The sequence below is a fragment of the Leucopleurus acutus genome (assembly GCF_964270905.1).
Source record: "Leucopleurus acutus genome assembly, chromosome: 15".
Lineage (NCBI taxonomy): Eukaryota > Metazoa > Chordata > Mammalia > Artiodactyla > Delphinidae > Leucopleurus > Leucopleurus acutus.
This window is the reverse complement of record NC_139157.1, coordinates 37,437,340-37,457,282: the sequence shown is the minus strand read 5'-3', so window position 1 is coordinate 37,457,282 and position 19,943 is coordinate 37,437,340. Positions and strand designations below refer to the sequence as shown.

The 19,943-nt window shown below is 34.8% G+C and overlaps 1 protein-coding gene across 2 annotated transcripts in view; it reads left to right on the top strand.

The window, feature by feature from the left end:
- Nucleotides 1–19,943, top strand: part of NKAIN2 (sodium/potassium transporting ATPase interacting 2) — a gene marked incomplete at both ends in the record, with an annotated part of 967,614 nt that overhangs the window by 440,807 nt on the left and 506,864 nt on the right. For both annotated transcript variants that reach the window (XM_082855901.1, XM_082855900.1), the window contains one exon: nt 11,309–11,446. In XM_082855901.1, coding sequence (XP_082712027.1) covers nt 11,309–11,446 — 138 coding nt within the window. The remainder of the gene's footprint in view (nt 1–11,308; nt 11,447–19,943) is intronic.

Here is a 19,943-nt window from a genome sequence, read left to right as displayed (position 1 = left end):
GAAACCAACTTGTCTGATTCTGGAGCAGCTAAGTACAGAATATGCTCAAGATTACAGTTCACTGTAGGAGACTTCAGGGGAGGGTAAGTAACTACATTGTGGATGAGATCTAGCATGACAAGAACCAGCAAAGGGACAGAATAAACACAGACAGAATTAGCAGCTTTACCAAAATAAGCAGACAGCAAAGACACAGCAGATGCTGCCCCAGGGAGCCAGACACAGGAGAAACATAAATCCAAGGCAAGATCTCAGGGCAGGAACATCTTGCTGAAGGGAACAGAGTCCTATATGGATCAAGGAGACAGTATCAGAACAGTTTCCTCATTTCCTTCTGGGTTGTTTTATGTTCTCTGTGGGGCAGGAAACAGGGGATACAACTGGGAACAATATTTGGCCATACTCTACTGGAATACAGGGAAAAGAATTAGCAGCAATTTCTGTTGAGAAAATTCTGACAAACAGCTCTGCTCTATGTCTGCTTGGAAGTTTAAACTTTCATGGTCCTTTTGGATGAAATAAGAACTTTGCACCCATCCTGGGAACTGTTAAAGCCTGTTTCAATTTTCATGTTGATTTTCCCTCCCGTTTCCTTCCCGTTTTACCTATGCTAAAACAAAGGTAATTTTACAAGTTATCTTCTCCTGCAAACAACTAAAATACAAATCATTTTTTTATTGATTCCTGAAATTCCACAATTTATATGTTACTAACTTTTGACCAACTTTGTCATTTCTTTTTGTCTTTAACACTGCAAATGAACTTTGAATGGAAGCATTCTACCTACGTAACATCTGAATCTGAGTCTACCTTGTTTATTTTCTGAGAGACTTGAGATTTGATCCGATCTGAAACCTCAGGTTCCTTAAGGGGAGTGGAGACACTGAAAGGGGGGAGGGTACAGAGAGGAGAAAAGGGTACCCATAGATAAGTGCAATTTCAATTTACAGTTTAGCAGTAGCAATTTAATTTGGTTGTTTCTAGCCTTTAACAACACTTTTTGAAAATCAAGGAACTCATGATCTACCATGATACAAAAAAGCCTATTTTTTTCTCTCAGAGGTCATATATAAGTTTTATTTTGTATTATTTGTATAACTCACATGTTAAATTTTAAGTACATAAGAAAATTATGCTAATATGAGGGAGACATTCATTAAGAAGTCTTTGAGGTTATTAACAAAATGCAATATCTTAAGGAAACCAATTCCACACCCCATCAATCAAAAACAACTAGCTGTAAATGTACAATTTGGGTGTTTAAAAAATATATTTTAATGTATCCACATAAATGCAATTTCCTTGCTAAAAAATTAAATGGCAGTAGCTACCAAAGAAATATGAAGATTTCTATTTGCCATGCAAACATTCGAAGCAAATTTCAGACTGAATATTCTCCTATTAAGAGGTCAAGGTTAGTTTAAAAAACTGTTAACTTAATGGGGCCCAGTTTTCTCAGGTGTAAATTGATGGGTGTGGAATGAGTCTCTTCCAGTTTGAAAAGTCAATTAATTTATTTATCATGAAGACGTTGCACCAGTACTTTTATGAACATTTCTTGTCATTCAAAGTAAGATAAATTTTACTTAATTGTAAGCATCAGAAAGGTTTTTGAAAACTTTTCAGCTTAAGCATACTTGGCTGAACTAACAATTCTATTAGAATTCACATTTAAAATAATGCAAACAGAAAAGTAATTTTTCATGTCTTATCAGTACTACATATATACCAAAAAATAATTAATAACAGTTGTTGTAATATTTGAAATTTTACGACTAGAATTTGACCCAGCATTTCCAGTTTTAGAGATATAGCCTGTGGATATATCAACACACATATACAAGGTTGTTTAATGCACCTGTGTGTGTTAAAAGTCTATATCTATTAAAATAGAATAAAATATCTATTAAAATGGAATGTTTAAGGGTATAATGAGATAGATCTATGAAAGCAGGATGTGCTAATGTAGACAAACCTCCACGACACATTACTAAGTAAGAAGTGTAAGGTGAAAAGTCATATTTACATTGCAATCCCATTTATGTAGATAAAATGATGTGAAAAGGATGTATACACACACACACACACACACAACCACACACCAGATATATGCCTATATGCTGGCACCTACATAACAATATAGGAAAATCTATGCACCTAAATGTGTTTCCCTAAGTTGACACAGGTTGCTTTTGGGGAAAGAATAGAACTGGTTGTTCTTCAAAGGTCGTTAAGGGTCTAAACAAACATTGAGGCTTACTTAGGTTTAAAGGCCAGTGCAACCTTTAGAACAGAGTCAGAGAATGAGAGAAAAAGAAAATTGAATTATACATCAGTTTATAGATACAAAACTCTGAAATAAAATTGTATTTGACCCAAACTGGAAATGTGATAAAAATAATATTCCATTGCAAGTAAAGATTTCCACAGGAAAAAAAATGATAATTGAACCTAACAAAAATTGTCAGTATAATCAAACACATTAATAGTCTAAAAGAAAAGAATAAAGTGATGATCTCAGATGCAGAAATAACAGTTAAAATGGTTGATAAAAAGTAGCCACTATTTATGTTTTTTAAAAACCTCATAAAAAATAGTAGTGAAAGGGTACAGAATTCTTTGTGGAAAGCAAGAAGTTATGCATTTATAATGGCTACTGTGCAGAAGCCAAACAACCAAGAACCAAAATTTAGTAAAAATTAGACACAAGAAGCAAGAAGAACTACAATCCTGCAGCCTGTGGAACAAAAACCACATTCACAGAAAGATAGACAAGATGAAAAGGCAGAGGGCTATGTACCAGATGAAGGACCGAGATAAAACCCCAGCAAAAAAACTAAATGAAATGGAGATAGGCAATCTTCCAGAAAAAAAATTCAGAATAATGATAGTGAAGGTGATCCAGGACCTCAGAAAAGAATGGAGGCAAAGATCAAGAAGATGCAAGAAATGTTGAACAAATACCTAAAAGAATTAAAGAGCAAACAATAGAGAGATGAACAATACACTAACTGAAATGAAAACTACACCAGAAAGAGTCAATAGCAGAATAACTGAGGCAGAAGAACGGATAAGTGACCTGGAAGACAGAATGGTGGACTTCACTGCTGCGGAACAAAATAAAGAAAAAAGAATGAAAAGAAATGAAGAAAGCCTAAGGGACCTCCCGGACAACATTAAATGCAAAAAACTTCGCATTATAGGAGTCCCAGAAGGAGGAGAGAGAGAGAAAGGACCTGAGAAAATATTTGAAGAGATTATAGTTGAAAATTTCCCTAACATGGGAAAGGAAATAGCCACCCAACTCCAGGAAGCCCAGAGCGTCCCATACAGGATAAACCCAAGGAGAAACATGCCAAGACACATAGTAATCAAATTGGCAAAAATTAAAGGCAAAGAAAAATTATTGAAAGCAACAAGGGAAAAACAATGAATAACATACAAGGGAACTCCCATAAGGTTAACAGCTGATTTCTCAGCAGAAACTCTACAAGCCAGAAGGGAGTGACATGATGAAGTGATGAAAGGAAAGAAACTACAACCAAGATTACTCTACCTGGCAAGGTTTTCATTCAGATTCGATGGAGAAATCAAAACCTTTAGAGACGAGCAAAACCTAAGAGAACTCAGCACCACCAAACCAGCTCTATAACAAATGTTAAAGGAACTTCTCTAAGTGGGAAACAAAAGAGAAGAAAAGGACCTACAAAAACAAACCCAAAACAATTAAGAAAATGGTCACAGGAACATACATATTGATAACTACCTTAAACGTGAATGGATTAAATGCTCCAACCAAAAGACACAGGCTTGTTGAATGGATACAAAAACAAGACCCATCTATATGTTGTCTACAAGAGACCCACTTCAGACTTAGGGCCCATACAGACTGAAAGTGAGGGGATGGAAAAAGATATTCCATGCAAATGGAAACCAAAAGAAAGCTGGAGTAGCAATACTCATATCAGATAAAATAGACTTTAAAATAAAGAATGTTACAAGAGACAAGGAAGGACACTATGTAATGATGAAGGGATCAATTCAAGAAGAAGATATAACAATTATAAATATATATGCACCCAACATAGGAGCACCTCAATACATAAGGCAACTGCTAACAGCTCTAAAAGAGGAAATCGAGAGTAACACAATAATAGTGGGGGACTTTAACACCTCACTTACACCACTGGACAGATCATCCAAACAGAAAATTAATAAGGAAACACAAGCTTTAAATGATACAATAGACCAGATAGATTTAATTGATATTTATAGGACATTCCATCCAAAAACCGCAGATTATACTTTCTTCTCAAGTGTGCATGGAACATTCTCCAGGATAGATCACATCTTGAGTCACAAATCGAGCCTTAGTAAATTTAAGAAAATTGAAATCATATCAAGCATCTTTTCTGACCACAACGCTATGAGATTAGAAATCAATTACAGGGAAAAAACGTAAAACACACAAATATAAGGAGGCTAAACAATACATTACTAAATAACCAAGAGATCACTGAAGAAATCAAAGAGGAACTCAAAAAATACCTAGAGACAAATGACAATGAAAACACGACGATCCAAAACCTATGGGATGTAGCAAAAGCAGTCTAAGAAGGAAGTTTATAGCTATACAAGTCTACCTCAAGAAACAAGAGAAATCTCAAATAAACAATCTAACATTACACCTAAAGGAAGTAGAGGAAGAAGAACAAACAAAACCCAAAGTTAGCAGAAGGGAAGAAATCATAAAATCAGAGCAGAAATAGATGAAATAGAAACAAAGAAAACAATAGCAAAGATCAATAAAGCTAAAAGAAGGTTCTTTGAGAAGATAAACAAAATTGATAAACCTTTAGCCACACTCATCAGGAAAAGAGGGAGAGGACTCAAATCAATAAAGTTAGAAATGAAAAAGGAGAAGTTAAAACATACACCACAGAAATACTAAGATCCTAAGAGACTACTGCAAGCAACTGTACGCCAATAAAATGGACAACCTGGAAGAAATGGACAAATTCTTAGAAAGGTATAACCTTCCAAGACTGAACCAGGAAGAAATAGAAAATATGAACAGACCAATCACAAGTAATGAAATTGAAACTGTGATTAAAAATCTTCCAACAAACAAAAGTCCAGGACCAGATGGCTTCACAGGTGAATTCTATCAAACATTAGAGAAGAGCTAACACCTATCCTTCTCAAACTCTTCCAAAAAATTGCAGAAGAAGGAAAACTCCGAAATTCATTCTATGAGGCCACCATCACCCTGATACCAAAACCAGACAAAGATACTACAAAAAAAGAAAATTACAGACCAATATTACTGTTGAATATAGATGCAAAAATCCTCAACAAAACACTAGCAAACAGAATCCAACAACACATTAAAAGGATCGTACAGCATGATCAAGTGGGATTTATCCCAGGGATGTAAGGATTTTTCAATATATGCAAATCAATCATTGTGATACACCATATTAACAAATTGAAGGAGAAAAACCATATGATCATCTCAATAGATGCAGAAAAAGCTTTTGACAAAATTCAACACCCATTTATTATAAAAACTCTCCAGAAAGTGGGCATTGAGGGAACCTACTTCAACATAATAAAGGCAATATACAACAAACCTACAGCAAACATCATTCTAAATGGTGAAAAAGTGACACCATTTCCTCTAAGATCAGGAACAAAACAAGGATGTCCACTCTCACCACTATTATTCAACATAGTTTTGGAAGTCCTAGCCACAGCAATCAGAGAAGAAAAAGGAATACAAATTGGAAAAGAAGTAAAACTATCACTGTTTGCAGATGACATGATACTATACATAGAGAATCCTAAAGATACCACCAGAAAACTACTAGAGCTAATTAATGAATTTGGTAAAGTTGCAGGATACAAAATTAATGCACAGAAATCTCTTGCATTCCTATACACTAATGATGAAAAATATAAAAGAGAAATTAAGGAAACACTCCCAGTTACCATTGCAATAAAAAGAATAAAATACCTAGGAATAAACCTACCTAGGGAGACAAAAGACCTGTATGCAGAAAACTGTAAGACACTGATGAAAGAAATTAAAGATGATACCAACAGGTGGAGAGATATACCATGTTCTTGAATTGGAAGAATCAATATTGTGAAAATGACTATACTACCCAAAGCAATCTACAGATTCAATGCAATCCCTATCAAATTACCAATGGCAATTTTTACAGAACTAGAACAAAAAATCTTAAAATTTGTATGGAGACACAAAAGACCCCGAATAGCCAAAGCAGTCTTGAGGGAAAGAAACGGAGCTGGAGGAATCAGACTCCCGGACTTCAGACTATACTACAAAGCTACAGTAATCAAGACAATATGGTACTGGCACAAAAACAGAACTATCGATCAACGGAACAAGATAGAAAGCCCAGAGATAAACCCACACACCTCTGGTCAACTAATCTATGACAAAGGAGGCAAGGATATACAATGGAGAAAAGATGGTCTCTTCAATAAGTGGTGCTGGGAAAACTGGACAGCTACATGTAAAAGAATGAAATTAGAACACTCCCTAACACCATACACAAAAATAAACTCAAAATGGATTAGAGACCTAAATGCAAGACTGAGCACTTTCAAACTCTTAGAGGAAAACTTAGGAAGAACACTCTTTGATATAAATCACAGCAAGATATTTTTTGATCCACCTCCGAGAGTAATGGAAATAAAAACAAAAATAAACAAATGGCACCTAATGTAACTTCAAAGCTTTTGCACAGCAAAGGAAACCATAAACAAGACCAAAAGACAACCCTCAGAATGGGAGAAAATATTTGCAAATGAATCATTGAACAAAGGATTAATCTCCATAATATATAAACAGCTCATGCAGCTCAATATTAAAAAAACAAACAGCCCAATCCAAAATTGGGCAGAAGACCTAAATAAACATCTCTCCAAAGAGGACATACAGATGGCCAAGTAGCACATGAAAAGCTGCTCAACATCACTAATTATTAGAGAAATGCAAATCAAAACTACAGTGAGGTATCACCTCACACCAGTTAGAACGGGCATCATCAGAAAATGTAGAAGGAATAAATGCTGGAGAGGGTGTTGTTGGGAATGTAAATTGATACAGCCACTATGGAGAACAGTATGGAAGTTCCTTAAGGAACTAAAAATAGAATTACCATATGACCCAGCAATCCCACTACTGGGCATGTACCCAGAAAAAACCATTATTCAAAAAGACACATTCACCCCAATGTTCATTGCAGCACTATTTACAATAGCCAGGTCATGGAAGCAACCTAAATGCCCATTGCCAGATGAATGGATAAAGAAGATGTGGTACATATGTACAGTGGAATATTACTCAGCCATAAAAAGTAACGAAATTGGGTCATTTGTAGAGACGTGGATGCTTGTAGAGACTGTCATACAGAGTGAAGTAAGTCAGAAAGAGAAAAACAAATATTGCATATTAAGGCATATATGTGGAACCTAGATAATGGTACAGATGAACCAGTTTGCAGAGTAGAAATTGAGACACAGAAGTAGAGAAAAAACGTATGGACACCAAGGGGGGAAAGCAGGTGTGGGTGGTGGTGGTGGTGTGATATATTAGGCGATTGAGATTGACATGTATACACTGATGTGTATAAAATGGATGACTAATAAGAAAATAAATAAATAAGAAACATTAAAAAAATTTATGTAAAATTAGCAAAATAGACAAGCATGAAAGAGACTTATTCCCTAAGACCTTTTATGTGAAAATGCCACACACACAAACAACAGCAGTAATGTTTTTCAAGGCTATATGCATCTATTTGTATGTCAGGTGTTTCAAAGGGCATAAAGTAAGTATATTAGAGTCCAGTGGGTGATAGGGGAATAACATTGAGAGCATGGGTTGTTGGAGTCAAATAAGAAAATAAACAAAACAAAACGAAAAGGAACTCTGCCTTGACCAGTGATGATATAATGTGATGAGGTGACAAGTATGATCAAAGAGATTCTCTATACTATTCTACAATAAATAAGGTAAAAATGTAGCATATATCCTGTACCCGGCCTATGCCTCCAGCAAAATCTGTGAAAGCTTTCTCTTTTTGGACTAGATGTGGCAAGAGTTCTAAAGCAAGGACACAGCACAGGGCATGCACATACGCCTACATTCCTGTTGGACCACTTACCACTTCTGAGACTGCAAGAAAATCACATAGCCACACTACATCTTAGATTTCTTAGTCTGAAAAATAAGACAATAATATTTACTTCTCTGGGTTTTGTGCAGATTCAATGAGGCGATATATGACCAAGGAATAGTATGAAAGTCTGGCATGTAGTAAGTGTTTTAACAAATAGTACTCAGCCATAAAAAAGAATGAAATACTGCCATTTGAAATGAATACCAATTGAATGAAATACTGTCCAGCAACATGGATGGACACAGAGATTATCGTACTAAGTGAAGTAAGCCAGACAGAGAAAGACAAATATTATATGATATCACTTACATGTGGAATCTAAAAAAAAAGGATACAGATGAACTTATTTACAAAACAGAAAGAGACTCACAGACATAGAAAAAAACTTATGGTTATCAAAGGGGAGAGAATAAATTAGGAGATTGGGATTAACATAGACACACTACTATATATAAAATAGAGAGTCAACAAGGACCTACGGTATAGCCAGGGAATTATTCTCATTATTTTGTAATAACCTATAAGGGAAAAGAATCTGAAAAAGAATATATATGTATGTGTATGTGTGTTGTGTGTGTGTGCGTGTGTGTGTGTGTATAACTGAATCACCGTGCTGTATACCTGAAACTATCACAACATTGTAAATCAACTATACTTTAATTTTTAAAAATTCAATTAAATTAAAAAAGAAAACATTCTCTTTCCTCTAACTCCACAACCTCCTAGTGATTTCATAGTTAACATACATCCTGTTGGAAGGAGTTCTTAGGAAAGACTGTACCTACTCTGTAAATTGTTAATTCCCTTTATACTTACTGAAATCTTCCATTCTTCAGCCCTAGCTCTAAGCAGTAAAACCTGTGATAAAGCTACTTAGGATGACTAAGGAGCCCATCAAAAAGAGGAGGAAAAAGCAGAAATACTATAAGTAAAGAACTGCACATTAGATTGTTCAGTCTGCATAACCTCATAAGTAATGTTTGATGAAACCATTTGTGCTGTCATAAAAGAAGACTGATAAATGTTGATGCAACTTCATTTTAGCCTTGCAGACTTAGTATATTATTCTCTATATATTTGTTATAATTAACGATGGTACTTGCTCTTTTCTTCCATAATTGGAGCATTTATTGAGGGATTTCCCACTGTTTGACTGCTGCACTTCATCCTCTATACCTTTTCCCTGCTGTGTCCCCACAGTTATGATGCTCAAAATTTATAGAGTTTAAATTCTTCTTGCTGCTGTTTTACATTTGTACTTACTGTTTATTCATAGGATAAAGATAACAGAGTTCTGTGTTAGAGGGAGCTTTTATATAGACAATTAGCAATGCTGAGAACAACCACTTATCTTTTGGTAATGTTGATGAATTCCAACAAGGCATACGTAATATTGCTTAACATCACAAATGGGCCTCCTTTATAAGGAGTGTTGACTGCATGATAACAATTGAAGGAATGTTTCATCAGGAGACAGTTCAAAGTTTATGAGGCTTGGGTTATGTGCATATTCCATGACAGTCTGTTTGTTAATCAATCAGAATATTGAATTCCACTGTTGGGACTCTGTTGGGTATTTTGGATTTAGAATATGTAGCATAGAACAGACCTGGACCTAGATCCTCTCTTTTTTTTTTTTTTTTTTTTTTTTTTATTCACTGCCAGGACTAAGTGAAACTTAAGATTTGTTTAGGCTGGACTCTTACTGTTACAACGTAACATGGTACCTGGTGTGTCTTAGGAAATAGAGGTGTCATGCAAACAGTTGTCATGAGTTTATTTTCTCCTTCAATGCCTGATGAGAAAATGTGCTGTCAGTTAAAGAACTGCAGTGGGAATAATGGTCATTCAAGAAGTCTTCAAACCTAGGCTACAGGTACTTAATTTAAAAGCAAACCATCTGTTTGAAGAGTTAGTGTGTCCTTCTGAAAAGAAATATCATTAAAGCAGAGTGATAAAGCATAGTTAGTGACTTAGGGGTTTTAAAATCATTTTCCTTTAAAAGTTAATTGAAAAACAATTGTTGAATCTCCGTGCTTAACATCAGGTCCTTTTACAATGCTTTACTAGGAACAGACAGTTTGTTATCATTCCACCTGAGGGCAGGCAGGAAAAATAAAGCTGCGTTTAATTCACACCATTCCCTTTTGCTTTGTTAGATCTGATGAGAGGCTTGTCAGCTATTCAGGTTTCACTTGTCAATATAAAGTGGCACTTCTGGACTACTGACCAATCTCAGGGTGTTGTTTGGTTGGTCGGTGAGTTGGTTGTTTGATTGGTTTTGCTCTTTTTCCCCCACTGTTTACATATGACTTAATTGTAAACTTGTAAACACAGATGAATATGGAAGAATTTCAAATGCCTTAAGTTTCTTGTTTTTATAACAGTGATGCTTTATTTTTATTTTTTAAAATAAAAAATTGTTTTAAGTTTCTTTCAGGGCCCTTCTTTTTCCTGGTTACTATAGGTAACTGGATATGATTTTTTTTAAAGTCACATTTGATTTATAATCTAGTACTATTAAAGTTAGAAGGACCCTAGACATTAGTCAAAGTCTTACATTTTACAAATGAGTAATCAAATCAGACTCCCAGAGGAAGGAAATGACTTACCTGGGGCACTACAGCTGCCTAGTGGCAGGTCGACATCCAGAATCTGGTCTCTTGACTTGCCGAAGAATTCTTTTTCCTCTCCATCAACCCCCTTTGCTCTATTCCCAACTTATACAGTGACATTTGACCAGATCCTAACAACAAGCCCTTGGTGTGGACGTCATTTCCCGAACTTGCTGGTTGATGACTTCAAGTGTTTGACAATGCATATGACAATATAATTTATCCTGTGACTGCACAGATGACATCCTGCGAATACTACTTGATGCCTCCATAAAATCATCCCTGAAAGGATTGTACCTGTCTCTGGATCCACGGCTTCCATAGTCTTCCTTTGAAATATACCTAAAAATGTCTTTCTCACTGTTAAAGACAAATGCCAGATATGGTAACACAGTTACAATTGCTAATTATGATGTCGGTGTGATCCTTTATTTTCTCTCATCACTGCGCTTATCTATATATCCTGTTTTGCTCTTCTAGGTTTGTGTGCTGGAGAGGCAAATATTTGACTTCCTTGGATATCAGTGGGCACCTATCCTGGCAAATTTTGTACATATTATTATCGTCATTCTTGGTTTATTTGGAACTATTCAATATAGACCTCGTTACATAACAGGAGTAAGTACCCTCCCTGCTTTTCATTATTGAAATAGAGAAAAATATGCAAACTACAAATGTCTTGAAAATTTTTATGTATATCCTTTGCTTAAAGCACCATGTGTTTGTTTATATAGTTTCAGATTATATCTACAGTAATTAAAAATGTCAAGCTTAAAACACTTGGCAGTGAATGGAATCAGATTGTATTTTCATAGATTGTACTTTCAGCCAATATTCTCTTATAATTACAAGCAGGACAGTGCCCCTATATGTATGAATTGTAAAGTCATGGTTTCTGATTTAACAGATTTTAATGGGACTTCTTCCCATTTTAGATAATTATATTTTATAAATTGAATAAAGGTAGTTTAAAATCAATACAAATGAACATATAGTATTGATGGGAAAATGTTAATACATATTAGGGTTAATATTTGACATACTTGAAAGCCAGAATAGTCTGGAACATGGTCTCTGTGTTCTCCATAATTCTCTTTTTGGCTCAGAGGAAGTATTTTGCATTCCCACTCAAGTTAAACGTACTTAACATAAAAGTGAAATGCAACTGTGTTGCAGTTGCTATGGGAACCATAACAAGATCTTTTACTCTTGTATGTGCCTCAGATCTCAGCTATAACTCTTCATTAATGTAGATTTTTTTTAGTGTCATCATTTTTTTCTATTTCGTCTGTTTTTGACAAAGCAAAAATCTATAGACATTTATTTTAAATTATAAAGCAAAAGTTTGGTAAAGGCATTTATATAAGAGTGTAGCTAAATATCTGCCTTATTCAACACAAACCAGCAGGCCTTCTCGGGTTTCACGAAAGCCTCCTTAACATAAAAGATGCCCTCCTATGACCTGTTCACTCTCCGTCATCTGGGACCCAGATAAAGCTCATTGGCACTGAAACAGGCAATGTGGTGGCAGCTGGGATCAAGATATCCACTGTCTGGCTAAGGCTGAGTCAGAAGCCCATAGTCTTCTCCTCTGGGAACATACCCAGAAATGAGTGTATGTCACCTCTAAGGGTGTGTTTCCCTGTAAATCTTGTAATACTTTTCACAAGATTACAAGTAGGATGTGTTCTGTTGCAGAGTGAAGTTTCTCAATGCATAAGATATGATAGTAGTGTTTACTTTCTTTTATAAATTGTAATTTGATCCAATATAAGGAAGGTGGTACAGTGCTTGGGAGTGGGTTTTCTGAAGTCATAATTCCAGGATTGAAATCTTTCATCTACCAATTTCTGTGTGACTTTGGACAGCATAACCTGACCAATCCTTAGGTTTTTTACATTAAAAATGAAAGCAATAGTTATAGTGACTCATATGCTTCAATTGATATATTATAAGCCATCATGTGAAAGATTCTCAATTTAACTTTCCTCTTTCATTAGACTTTGAGGCTTCTCCATGATTTTATTCTAATAAATAGTGTTGCTCTGAGTATCACCATATAAATATGTCATCTCTTTTTTGTGATAAAGTTCCTGGAATGAAAATCTAGGTGTGGATCAAAATGTTTGAACAGTTTAAAAGGTTTTTTGTGTTTGTTTTTGGTTTTTTGGTTTTTTTTTTGAGGAGTAAGTGGGATATTCTATAAATGATCTCGGCACAATGCTTGGTATTTAAAAAGTGCTCAGTAAATGTTAGCTATAATAATTTTATGCTTATTATCATTTGAAAATAATACTGAACTGTATATACTAGAAATACCTGATAGGCAATTTAAAATAGAGCATGGTGTTGTAAGCTATTGGTTGAACTCTTTCCGCCACTTTTATTTTAAGCTGCTACAACTCTTAAATTTTTTTGTGTGATATTTCTGTGTACCAAATTATAATTCCATCCTGAAACCACTAGGTGGCATTCTATGTGGGGCAGGGAGGGCGGCTCCGTGGTGCTCTGGTTCTTTATGCCTCAGTGCAGAAAGAATTCAGCGAGGGGCAAATTGATAGATAAGAAGTGATTTATTAGAATGGGAGACTTGTGAAGCTTACAAGCAAGCGGGCGAGAGGGTGCCATGCCGCGAACTTACTGGGCTACAGTTTTATAATCAAAGGAAAAGTGGGTAGGGAGAGAAGACCACCTTCTTCCTCATTCTTGAGTAGATGGCAGGCTTCTATCATCAGCTCCTCCTCCATGTTGTGTGGGGGAGTTTTCTTGTCCCTACCTGGTCAAGCCAGGACTGTCGGTGGTGCAATGGAAATGAGCAAAAAAGGTGGCAACATATGCTAAAAATGGTAAATCATCTCACGTTTTAGTATAATGTGACCTTTTCTTTATATTTTTGTTTTTAGTGTGTGCAGAGGAGTGTGTCCTAGGAACCATTAACCTACTAAGCTCCTTGGGCAGGATGTGGGTCTCATGCCATCATTGTTTATTGTTTGGGGGCATGTCTCATGCTTCTGTTGCATGGTTTTGTTGCTAAACAAGCCTCCATGGTTTTGTGGTTAAGCAAACCTGCTTTCTTGAATGATCATTAACTTATGGGGGTCTCCCATACTTTTTTTCTCTACTTTTCTCTACTTAAAATCCCCTAGTGGGATTAACTGTTTAATCACCTACTTTGTCCCTTTATTCTGTCCCTATCAATCCTCTTCAATAAAATACATACCCACTAGAGACAGTGTCCTGTGTTTTCAAGACAGGACACTCTCTCTAGTGTTACATAAGAGTTAGGATACTGTGGGACACATTTAAGATGTAGAACTTTTATATAATTGAGAGGATCTCCGAAATCTTTCTGAGGTCTTAACACTGTGTCTTAGCGCTACATCTTTGATTTGACCTTGTCTTGCAGACAGAATCCTTAATCTGTTCTTTTTCTTGAAACAGTGTCTTAACTTGGAAAATCTTTTGCCAGCTGGAGATGCTGTAAATGTGAAACTTTTATTTTCCAACCCAGAAAGTCTTGAGTTAGCAATATATCTTCTAAATTCTACTTGAAAACTGAATTGTTCTTTCTTTAGCTCATCTCTCTTATAATACCATGTTATGTATGGCTAAAAGATTACAAATAACACTGTCAACTGTTTGCTTGGATATCCCTTTAGCCAGATCCACAAGTTTATAGGTATATTTTCTATCTTCAAAATTATTTCAGGCAATAGTTAAGCTTATTGTTCCAATAATAATTATTGTGAGTCCTCTTTTCTCCAGTCCTCAAAAACAATTTCTTTACTGTTTTTCCTGTTTTCACTGATTCTTCTCACTGCCCTTCTGGTCTCTAGCTGCCACCTTGTCTCAAAATTAATGCTGTGTGTTTTAGGTTTGTGTTACAGTACCACTCAATTTCTGTTCTAGTTATCTATTTCTCTGTAATTTCTGTATAACAAACCATTTCTGTATACCAAATTCATGGAATCTAGTGGCATGATGTCATGTTGAAGGTCAAAAGTTGATTCAGGAAAATAGAGAATTTGCCATAAAAATGGAGTCAAAAATTTTGTTTGCCTAAAGATGATAAAAGAAATTTTTATTTTTTGGCTGCATTGGGTCTTCGTTGCTGCACGCGAGCTTTCTCTACTTGCGGCGAGTGGGGGCTCCTCTTCTCTCTTGTTGTGGTTGTGGAGCATGGGCTCTAGGCACCTGGGCTTCCGTAGTTGTGGCGTGTGGGCTCAGTAGTTGTGGCACGCAGTCTCTAGAGTGCAGGCTCAGTAGTTGCAGCGCATGGGTTTCGTTGCTCCGTGGCATGTGGGATCTTCCTGGACCAGGGCTCGAACCCATGTCCCCTGCATTGGCAGGAGGATTCTTAACCACTGCATCACCAGGGAAGTCTGGTAAAAGGAATTTTAATTAAAAGAAACTTGAATGGAATCATAGATGACAGAAATTCTGGTCAATGAAGGATCTGAGTTTAGCAGGAATCTTCCTGGTAACTGGAAGATCTGATAACTTCCTACAGTTATCAGACAAGCTGTAACTAACAACACTGTACTGCTGCAGTTAAGAAATTTCCATAGGCTCTCTGCACTCTGGAGACTTAAATATTAACAATGAAATTTCTTTTCCTCTCCCCTAAAAATGTAAGCCTTTATGATTTCTATATTTGTCATTTTATATTGAAATAGAAAACAATTTAGTATAAAAATAGAGATAAGCACTTTCATAATTTCACAAGTGAAACTTATTATTGATATTTTTGCACATTTCCTTCACGTATGTGCAACTGAAATGTATCTGATTATGCTACATCTCGTGTATTTTTTTTATGTAATGTGACATCAATTTTGGAATTCATATGGCTATTTCATTGTTCATTTAACCTTTTATACTATTATTATATATTATACTATGAAACATAATATATGCTTTATCTTATGGTATATTATATATTATTATACATTATACTATTTTCATGTTTTTATGATACATATTTCCCTATAATCATCTCCATAAAAAAATACCCTCATCTTCATTTCTGATTTCAGTGCTTAGGAGAAATACCTAGATATAACTAAATAATATGAACAATTTTAAGTTTTTTGTTATATAATTGATAATTACTGATTCAAAATCATTTTATTGAATTATCCTCCCACCAGTGTACAGCAGAGTGTATTTCTCTGCACTCTTGCTAACCCTGAATATTATCTGTTCTCATATTTTTTAATCTACTAGGAGAAAAAGTGTCATTTTTTATTGCATTTCTTATTTTACTGAGTTGGGCTTTTTCATATATTCATTAACCATTTTTATTTCCTTTTCGAGAGACTGTCATTTTGTGTTTGCTCATTTTTTTTCCATAGAGGTGTTTATCATAACAATTTTTATATTTGGATCACATAGTAAAGGTATTTACCCTTTAAATATCAATTTCATTTTGATTTTTTATTACCTTTCTCTTATTAAAATTAACTCCCTTTCCCTTCGTGATATCCTCTATTGCTTTAAATTTCATTTTGAAAAGTGTGATGATGTCTTCATTATCCTTAGGGCTAATTTTGCTAAAAGAAAAAGGCAGATGCCCTGAAACAGAGTCTAAGGAAAAAGTATCCCTTTCCACATTTGCTATTTGTAAAGAGTTTCAGTTTATTGATGGGACATTTTATTGTTTAATTGAAAACTACCCCCCCCCCTCAAAAAAAAGCATGTGGACATCCTCTGAAACACTGAGCACAGTAGCAACCAATAAAATTTAAATAGCACTGGTAATGAGTTTTTTTTCCTCTACTAGTCTTCTATTTCATAAGAGCAAAGAAGAAAAATGTTTAAATTTAAAACAGTTAATTAGGACAAGAACTCGTTAATACCCTTTGTGGGCCTCTGTCATTTCAAAGAATATAATATGTTGAAGTAAAATTAAATAGCTGCTTTCAATTCCAAGCAAAGGAAATCTGAAGCAAGAATCCATAGAAATCGTCTGTACTGTATAATTCTCTATAGCATCGAGAGTCCCAAAGAAAAGGCCAGATTAATTCTGGTGGAATAATTCATACATAAATACATACAAATGGCTCCCATGAAAGAATTAGCTTATGTCATAAATGGAATTGCCAAATGCATCTTCATTTGGGCTAAAGACACTGGCAAGCAGAACATGATTTAAGATATCCAGTGGTTATTAGTTAATGACCAAAAATGTTAATGAGTTGCACTGCTTTAAACTGTCTAAAATAATCTGAGGAGTGTGTAGGTTCCTACCTGGTGAAGGCATAGCAATTTGTTTGGAGATATTGCCACAAGACATGTTGCCATAACTCTCAATTTTTTTTCCCCTCCCTCCATTCCTTCCTCCCTCCCTTCCTTCCTCCCTCCCTTCCTTCTTTCCTTCCTTTCTTCCTTCCTTCTTTCTTTTTCCTTCTCCTTCCTTCCTTCCCTCCCTCCCTTGCTTTGTTTCTCTCTATTTAACCAAGTTATTTTTGAAAGAAAAAAGAATAATTTATAGAGATTGGAACCACTGGCTTGGTCGATGAAACTCATCCCAAAACTAGAAATAAATTCAAAATAGCTAAAAATCCATTACTCAGATTTCATAAAAACAGAGAGAGGACAGCATACCAAAATCACAGTAATATTTATAAGAATCATGTTTCTCTTTTTCTTACCACTTCCATTACTATCCACAGATTCTACTAGATACCTTCCTCTACAAATCCTACAGAACTCACATTAACTTTATAAAATTTTTGTTCAAACTGATATGACTAGGAAATAGCAGAGTCAGGATGTGGACCCATGCTCTTAACCAAACCCCTTCTCTTAACCATTGTACTGAATTGTCTTTTAGGTGCACAGCTCAGAGGGCCACAATTTATCTGACAAATGAAAACAGGTTTTGTTAAGTTATTGGCAAATCCAAAATCCATCATGGCATTTGCAGTTTGAAGATCATTTAGATTTTAAATTGTGCTCTGCCATCCCTATATCAAGGATTATGTTTTTAGCTCTGTATTTAGTGAGGAAATGACCTTATTTCTCAAAAATTAAGAACACAAAACCTTTAGCAATGGATATTTTTGCAGAAGAACAATATCATAGGGAATCCTTAAGTTCCAGAAATAGTGAATTAGAATGGTATTTTAAAAAAATTTTATTATGGCAATCAGCATTTTAATAATGGTAATTCATATGTATGCATATGTACATATGCGTATATAAAATAATTTACATCTAATATATATTAAATTATATATTATATATAATTAGATACAATATATATAATTATGTATAATATATATATTAATTAAGAACAAAAGTATCTCTTTCCACATTTATTTGCAAAGAGCTTCCAATAACTGATGGGAGAGTTTGTTTCTATGTAACCGAAAAAACACCCATATTATATACCAAAAATATGTATGTATGTATGTATATTATTGTACCTATTGAAGAGTTTTTCCATGAAAAACTACAATAGCTAATCCAAAATTAAATGAGTGGGAAAAATTGGGATTGGTTTCCTGTTTTGTTACCGAAAAATCAAGAGATTAAAATAACGTGGTTAAAGCTAATTTCAGGAAGCAGGGCTGTGATGGTTAGAAAGAAAAGCCAGTGTTCGTGAATCTTCATTCCTTGGGTTTTAAAAATAATGAACTATTAGACTGTCATTAGACCCCTACTCATTCTTCCAAAATAATGAAGAATTGAATACTACTTTTAGTTTGCATATTAAGGTTTTAGATGGATGATTTCAGATTGTTGCTGAGCACTAAACGTTTGTTCCTCAATTTGGGCCGCGCTTTTTTGGTCTTTTGTTTGTTTTTTTCTACAGTTATTTTTTTTAAAGTATCAATATGTGCTTGTCAATGAGTATTGCTTTGTGAATTGGCACACATCCTTCTCTCCATGGAGGGAGGGCACAGCATACAGAGACAGTAATGAGACAGCTTCAGACAAATCAACACCTGCATTGACTTCCTTGATTTTGCTTTTCCTTGCGCCAGTATACTAAAAGGAAAGGATCCCCATGTCATCCTGGGCAAGTCTTGAGGGCCACAAGGTGCCTGGAGCACCAGAAAAGAAAGCTAAGATCTATTTTGTAAAAACATTCTGTTACGGCGATTCGGGAAATGTATAGACTCTTCAGAGGGTCTGTAAAAGCAAACAGTCACAAACTCAATTTGTGTGACAAAAAAAAAAAAGACTCTACATTCTTGGAATTTACTATGTACTGATAATCAGCCATGATTTGAATTTTAAGTGTTCAAGGAGCTCAGGTCCCCATGGAGACTATAACCAACAGCAATAAATAAGGAGTAGGTTCTGGGCCCTATTTCCAGGTCATATGCTTCTTTCACTCTAGTAACGTTACCTCCCTAAAAATTTGTGTACTCTTTTCAGTCATGTCTAGGAAATTATTATTCTATGTTTAAGCAGTTATTTTGAGTCTTTTATTCACTTTTTGCAGGAAAAAAACTACCCAAAAGAAAATGTATTGCAGCTAAAGCATTAAAAAATGCACACTTTCTGTTCAGGACAGAAAATCAATGTAGATTAGAGATGAAAAGACTTGAGATAGTAGTAAATTAACATTGCTTCTAATGACTTAGAGTAATCGTGAAACTAACTCTTTTCCCATAAGCCTAGAAGGGAAAAAAAAATAAAACATCATTACAAGTTTTATGGATTTAGCCTGTAGTCCTAAAATAAATGTAATAATGCAACATGGTGAATGCAATTTATTCTCAAAAGGATGTGTTCCCTTAGGGAATTGTGGGCCATTTTTTCTACAAGAAGATAACTTTGTGCTCACATTCTGATGTTAGACTGTGACTAAAGATTTATAGAATGTGACAAATATAAGTAATTACATTTTAACAATCTAAGTTCCTATTTGTAAGTCATCTAATAATTTTTGGAAAAAAATTTTGAGAGGAGACGTGAGATATATATATATATATATATACACACACACACACACACACACATATGTGTGTATTATTTCTTTCCTAAAATAAAAAAAATCATATTAATTTATGCAGAATTTTAAAAATCAAAATGTAAAATTAGACTTAAAATAAAAGTCTTACCCTTCTCCAGCTGTTCCTAGTCTCTTTATAGTTCTTCT